General features: G+C 25.9%; 1 protein-coding gene across 1 annotated transcript; it reads right to left on the bottom strand.

Moving 5' to 3' along the window:
- Positions 1-461: 461 nt before the first annotated feature.
- Positions 462-2,177, bottom strand: TRIREDRAFT_112683 (uncharacterized protein; the record flags this gene model as incomplete). The annotated part of the gene is made up of 10 exons (XM_006969953.1): positions 462-473; positions 553-560; positions 979-1,080; positions 1,394-1,403; positions 1,458-1,477; positions 1,625-1,645; positions 1,856-1,866; positions 2,097-2,100; positions 2,131-2,134; positions 2,169-2,177. 10 exons carry the CDS (start codon positions 2,175-2,177, stop codon positions 462-464), a joined length of 201 nt encoding a protein of 66 aa, XP_006970015.1.
- Between the last annotated feature and the right edge of the window lie 5,870 nt (positions 2,178-8,047).

Genomic DNA, 8,047 nt, shown 5'->3' on the forward strand with positions numbered 1-8,047 from the left:
TAGACGCGGCAGCTGCAGCCTGCAGGTGACTCTGAGGATCCCCATTAAGTATTATATTTTATTTATAAATAAATAGCTAAATAAAAAGATAAAATTAAAATCTTAAATATTACTTATAAGCCTTTTATAATAAGAACTAACTTAATTAAGTAAATAAATTACCTTTAGCTAAGTTTACTTATAATACTGCATAATATTTATTAATAAAACACTTTTTAAGTTAGCTCTTACTTAAATATAATCTAAAAGCTCTTAAATTTCTTTAAAGCTAAGTTAAATATATAAGCGCTTTTATAATTAAATAAGTCTAGTAAATATAGTATACTTATAAAAATGCTATAAAAATATTATAAAATAGTATTACTATATATAATAAATAGTATAATATAAAATAAACTTAAAAAACCTTTTTTATTAATAATTAAGTGCTTATTTTTACTAAGTACTTAAACCTATACTGCCTAATTTATAAGCTAGTATAAAAATATATAAGATTATATTAAATTAAGAAAATTATTAGTATTAATAAACTAGTATATTAATTATACTTACTATTATTACTTTATATTTATAATATTTTTAATATTACTAATTTTAAAAAATACTATAGTAAAAATAAATATTTATTTAAATTAATAGATTATTCTTTTATATTAAAGGAAATATATAAAGTTAAATGCATTTTTATATATAAGTATTAAAGTAAATAGCAGCTTTATTTAGTTAAATAAAATAACTACTTAAATAAGGATAATTAATAGTTAAAATATTTAGACTTTATAAATAATACTATAATTAAAGAATATAAAAATATAATTAAATAAAGCTAATATTACTAAATATTATAATAAGAATAGTATAATAAAAGTATATATTATTTAATTATATTTAAAAAAAAAAAGGAGATATACTTAAAAATACTAAAACTTTAATTTAAAAAACTATTAAACTCTAACTCCTTATTATTCTTTTTATTACCTTTTACCTCCTCCTCTACCTCCTCCTTTACCTCCTCTTTTTTTAACTTTTTCTCTAACTCCTCCTCCTCCTTTTTTATCTCCTCCTCCTCCTTTATTATATCTACCTTTAACTCTTTATTATTAAAAATTATAATATAGCTTATCTTTAATTCTTTATTAAAGCTAATAATAATAGGTTTTTACTTTTTATTTATTTTTATAAGAAATAGAATTTAAAATTATATTATAAATTAGTAATATTATTATATTATAATACTATATTTATATACTATGCTTTTTAATTAAAATAATACTATTAAAAGTAATAAGGTATAATACTTATAGCGCTTTTATTATATATAATGTATTTATATTAAAGGTAAATAAAGTTAAGACTTTTTTATAAATAAGCTATAGTATATATTTTAAATTACTTTTAATTATCTTTATTTATTATTAATATATAAATATTATATAGTTATTATAAAAAGCACTTACTATATTATTTATAATAATAGCTATATTTATAAAAATACTAGTATTAATTAAGGAATTTATAATAAGTATATATATTTTATAATAAATAATATAGTATATATAATAAACTATATAACTTACTTAGTATTAGTTTTTATTATAATATAATAAGTATATTATAATCTTACTAGCATTAATATAATAGCAGCCTTTAAAAGTATTACTATTTATTAAATTAAATATAAATATATAGTTATAGCACTTAATATAAGGAATATAGTTATTATAATTATTAATATCTTTTTATAATATACTGCTATTAAGAACTTATAGTAAACTATAAATAAGTATAAAAGGGGGGGATATTACCTTTTAGCAGTTATTATTATTATTACTATTATTATTAAGCATTTACTTACTTATTAGTATACTATACCTTATAATATAATAACTTAACACTTTATTATAATATCTTTATAATTAAATAGCATAGTATGCTTATATATAGTATATACTTTAAAAAAGATAGTATAAAAAAAAAAAAAAAAGAAAAAGAGGAAGAAAGGTATATAAAATCTTGCCTTTTATATATATACTATTATATAGCAGTATTTACTAATTTACTATATTAATATTATAACATAATAGTAATTTACTTACTATACTTTTACTTTATTAAGAAAGAATAACCTACTATACTATATTATACTAACTTTTTTATAAATATCCTACTAAATGCATTAAGATATTATAATAAAAAAAGGGCAACTGCTTATAAAAGAAAAGGAAGCTTAAAATAATATATTAAATTACTAACTAAAACTAGAAATAAAATATAAAATAGCTAAAAAAAGGAAATTAAATACTAAAGCTATTATAAGTATATATTTATAACCTTATAAAAATTATATAAAGAAATATAAAGGCGCTTTAAAGTTAAAAAGAAGTTATTATAAAAATTAATAACCTTTTACTAAATATTATTAAGTAATTATAGTAATTTAAACCTTAATTATATTTATTATAAAAGAAATATAAAAAAGCGCCTTTTAAAAGTAATAAAAAGATAAAAATACTCCTTTACCTTTTCCTTAAGTGTTTTTATAAAAGAATTAAAATTATTTTAAAAATAATATAAAAAGTTTTTATAAAAAAACTATATATATTTTTAATAAGGCATTTATAATACTTTAATATATATTTAAAAATGCAAGTTTAATATTTAAGCTAAGAGTAAAAGAAAAAGATAAGTCTTATTATATTTTAAGGATTAGCTAATAAAGCAGACTATAATATATATATAGCTTTATATATATATTTAGGTAATAAGATATAACTACCTTAACCTTAATTTTAAGTATAATAAAAATATTTTAAAAAAGCAGAAAAAGCCTCTTAATAAAAGATAAGAGGCTTATTTACTTTTTAATATACTAAACCCTAAAAGTAATACTTATATAACACTAGTCTGCTATAATATTAATATAACTTTATAATAAATATAAAGATATAATAAGTATACTATAATAAGGTTTTAAAAAGGTTTAAGGCTATATTATCTTTTAATATAACTACTTCTTCCTTTACTTTTTTATTATTTAATATATTATTAAAAGAGTTTTTTAAGGAGGTTAGTATAAGCTAAGGCGTTTTTTAAAGGCATTTTTATAAGTAATATATAAGAGAATTCTTAAATAGAATAATAGCTGCTAAGTAATAAGTTTATAAAGGCATTATAATAAAAAAGTATAAAAATAGTAAAAAAGTATTATAATTAAAAACTAACTAAGTAGAAAATAAGTATATATATTTAAAGATAGGCTATACTATAATAAGTCTTTAAGGTATATAAAGACTATTAAATAAGCCTAGGCCTTAACTAAATATAAAAAAATAAAAATAAATACTAAAAATAAATAAAAGGCAGAATATTTATATTAAAATAATATAGTAAAGGAAGGGTAATTTATTAAGATTATAATATATAGTTTTTATAAAAAGGCATAGTTTTTAAAAGGAGTTTATTATAAAGTTAGATTAAATATATATAAGGTTATAATAACCTTAGTATAAAGTGCTTATAACTTTATAGTATTATTATAGCTATAAAAGGAGTAAACTATCCCTTTATTTTAAGAAGGTTTAAAAATAAATACAGTTACTTATAAACACCTACCTTTAAAAGTAATTATATAATTAACTCTTAGACTACTTAGCAGTAATTAATAACTATATACTAACTTCCTATAACCTTAGTTATCCTCTCTCTCTTTACTTCCTTATATTACATGCTGGCTTTAATAATAAGAGAGGGGTACTAGGATCTTTATCTTAATAAGAAAAAGAAGTAAAAAGACTAGAGGGGATAACTATACTATTTATTAAATATTAACACTAAGCCTTTAAATAAGGATATGCTAGCCTTAATTATAAAGGAACTGAAAATAGATAAGTTTTTTATAATATTTTAAAAAGATAGTAGACCTTGCATTTTTATAATATAGCCTCTATGCTATTTAAATCCTTAACTTAAGATATAAATAATATACTACCTTTTAGTAAAAAGAGTTTATCCTAAGGTCCTTATAACTATACTCTAGCATGCTTAATAGCATTAGTAACTTAAAAATTAAGGTTAAGGGGATAGGTATAGTAGTTAAATACTGCACTAATAAAAACATATTAGTTACTATTACCTTTTTAAACATTCTCTTTACTTTAGCCTTAGGCCTTAACCTAGTCTTAATAGCCTAGCTGCTTAATTTAAAAGAGAAGATATTAATAGCCTAAGATAGCTAAATAATTAAAAAAAGTAATATTAAGTTTATAGCTAGGAGATTTAAAAACCTCTTTATCTTATAAATAGACTCACTCCCTACTTAAGCACTTATCTTATATATACTAGCATCTCTTATAAAGGGACTACTACTAACCTAAACCTAAGCACTTGCCTTATATATAGTTAATCCTTAAATATAACTATAGTATAAATAGATAGGTTATTTTAGTAGTAATAACCTTAATAGACTTAAGGAAATAGTAAATAGACTAAATATTATATAGAAATTCTGCTTATATAAAGCATATCTTTATAAATAAATATAAAAGAAGCCTTATAAAAGGCAGCTATATTATACTAAATATATAAGGGATATAGTTTATATTAATATTTATAGGCTATTTTATATTAATAGCTATAATAAAAAGAGATACTAGATTACTTTAGTAAATAGCTATAGCTGCTTTAGTAAAAGTAAGGTAATTAAGAATAAATAAAGAGTATTGCTGCGCGGGCTGTAATATATTGCTTAGGGGGCTGTAACTAGCCTAAATTGGCCTAGCTTTTGTCCGCGCCATGCCATGCCACACAATCACAGTGTAGGTCCGTGGCACTTCTAAAGGAGATACTATCAGCCTAGCCTAAAGACACTAAAATACCATTATTATTATCATTATCGTCATTATCATTGCCGTCGCCTATTATTATTGCCATCGCCTAAAGCCTCAGCTGCCATAGAGGCTGGAGATTATGAACCTAGCGATTAAGCTGCGCAGCAGGACTCCTTGCCACCGTCGCCACCGCTGCTGCAGGAAGCTAGCAGACAGATTCCTCCTTTACCGCTGCTGCAAGAATTTAACTCATTTAATAAGCTGTATAGCTTCCTCTAAGCGTTCTATCGCAACTACAGCGCTGCTCTTATTAAAAAGAACGCAGGAAATTATATAACAGTTAATGGCACTAGGTTTCCTATATACTATAACCTTGTCTGTAACTGCAGAACCTCACGACCGCCTTATGGCAATAGCATTAGGAAGACTGCTATAGCTAAGCTTAACTGCAACTTTAAGATCTTAGCCTCTGCCTTATAGAAGTCTGGCTAGAAGTAGACTTTTAAGGTCTGTAAAGGGCAGCATAACTATATTGGCACTATTAATGCATTAGCCTATGCCATTTATTGCTATTAAATAGTAATACAGTAAGAAGCTAAGAAAACGCTATCTCTGCAGCATGCCTTTAGCGCCTGAGAGATGGGAGATATTATACACGCGCCTGCTGGTAAGGCAGGCTTGTTTTTTTGCCTAAAGGATGTTTATAATAATCGTTAGTCTATCTGTTAGTTAAAGCTTAATGGCCTTACTCCCATATAGTAATAGATTAAGGTCTTGGAGAAAGAAGGCCTCTGCTATATTGTCTACTATTAAGATAATGATCCTTATAAGGTTAAGGCAGTGTTTTAGATGTACTTATACTGCGAGAAGTAATAGAAATGCTTTCTGGAGGTGCTTGGCATGGATAACACCTATAAGATAAATAGGTTTAAGATGTATCTTTTCTAAGTTATAGGCATGATAAATTAGAGTTCTGTTGTAAATTTTGCGTTTAGCCTTATAGATAGTAAAAAGCAGCTGACTTATAAGTGGCTTTATATCCAGCTTAACGTGTTCTAGCGTTAGCTTGAGATTCTAGCGCTGCAGGTTGTTATGACAGATAAGGAAATGGCCCTAAAAAACGCCCTTTAACGCACTTTCCTAGACATATAGCAGCAGCTATATCTCTATTACATTAATGCAAATGTTAACGCAAAGATAACCTTATGGTAGAAGGAGCCTAAAGACAGCAAGGCTGCCGCGGCTAGCAGCAGTAATGCGACTGTAAGCAGCCTGGCTGCTGACTCTAACGCTAATGAGCTCAGTAACCCTAGCCCTGCCGCAGCCACATAAGCAGCAGCACAGTTAGGCATTAGGCCTCTTTATAAGGATAGTAAGAAGGGCTTTAAATGCGCATAGCATATGGTCTTATATGTAAAGACAGAGGATAACTATGAGATAGCTTAGGCTGGGCTTGTTGCTTATTTTAGTGACCGTTAGCATAAAACTATTAACTATATTATTTCTAAGTATCTCCCTTATGCTAACTAATTTCTTAAATGCTGTATTAACTGCTATTGCAACTTTAGTTAGAGAACTAACAGTCTAATAGAAACTATGCATAAGGATATTAAATCCTTTTTGCTAACTAGGACTAGAGACCTCTTTTATCTTTATAAAGCTATTTGCTAAATGCTTTAGAAGAAGGAATGTAACTATAAGCAGACGGCGGCTAGCTAAGAGATAAGACTTTGCTGCAGATTTATTAGCCAGGCTTGGCTAGGCTGGCTTTTAATAGAGGTTACTTATAAAGCTATTAAGCTTCTTGCTTAAGAGTATTGCTGCGCTAAAGCTGCCCTAATGGATAAGAATGATAATCTAACGCCTTATAAGACAACCTGTAACTTTATGTAATAATTTACGCTGCCTTGCGTGCATTTTCTCTAAGATAAGGTTATTAATAGCAATAAGGTCTTAATAAAGGAGTTGATCTACCCTTAGTGGTAGTTAGATAAGCCCTTAGTATATTTCTTTATTATTTTATATAAGAAAGCTACTAATTAGTATACTAAGACCTTGCTAAACCTCTGCTTTAAATCCGCAACCCTAATATTATAGAGAAGCTGCAAGGCTGGCTGCGGTTGCCTTAAAATTATAAGCAGCCTGTTAATATCTCTCTCCAGCTAATTATAAGTCTAAGCCTGACGACAGCCTTAACGCAGCTGACTTTAATACAGCAGCTAACTTTATCGCTGCTAACTTTATTGCAGCCATTGCTGCCAACCTTAACTTAAGGCACCCAGCGCCTTAACTTAAGTCTTTATTAAATGCATACTATAGCTAAGATTAAGGCAGGGGCAGCCTAAGCTAGCCAGTTATTTATGCAGCTGTTTATAAAGCGCCCTTAAATGCATATAACTATAAGGGGATAAGGGGCAGGAAGGGGATAAGGCCAGGGACAAGGCTATGGACGCAGCGGCATGCGTTTAATAGCACTATCTTCTTCTGCTGTTAAAGAAGTTATCCTAGCGACTTAGCCGCTGCCGCTGCTATTGCAGCTAGAGGCCATAGACTAATTAATAGGCCGCAATATATAGATATATGTTTAATTTAATAGGAAATGCGTTTTTTAAAGGAATTAATTAATAAGATAGTTCCCCTAATGCAGCAGTATATAGTTTTTGATTCTATAGCCTACACTGTAATTTAGCAGGGCAGCGTGGCATAATAGAACAGCTAGGCTAATTTAGGCTAGTTATAGCCCCCTGAGCAATATGTTACAGCCTGTGCAGTAATACTTTAAATAAAGTGCTTAGGAGTTTATTTATTTCTTTATATAGTTTCTTAAAAATAAAGAGCTATAGTTATAATATTATAGGATTATATATTTTAATAATATAAGGGAATTTAATAGCTATAATTTTAATAAGTAGGCAATATAATAAGGAATAGTGCTAAAAATATCCTTAACTAAGTAATATTAATTAAATAAAGTTATAAAAAACTTTAATATTATTATATATAATAAATTACTTTTTATAATAATCTTAGGAAGTATCCTTAAAAGATACTAATTAAAGGTTTTAAAAATAGTTAACTACTTGCAGAATAAAAGCTTATATAAAGCCTTAAATAAAATGCTATTTAAATATATATTTAGTTAAAGACTAAATATATCTTATATTAAAATAGTTAATATAACAGCTTAGCACCTAATACTATAAGCATAAAGGAAAAAGCTT

This window comes from Trichoderma reesei (assembly GCF_000167675.1).
Source record: "Trichoderma reesei QM6a unplaced genomic scaffold TRIREscaffold_61, whole genome shotgun sequence".
In the NCBI taxonomy this organism is placed as follows: domain Eukaryota; kingdom Fungi; phylum Ascomycota; class Sordariomycetes; order Hypocreales; family Hypocreaceae; genus Trichoderma; species Trichoderma reesei.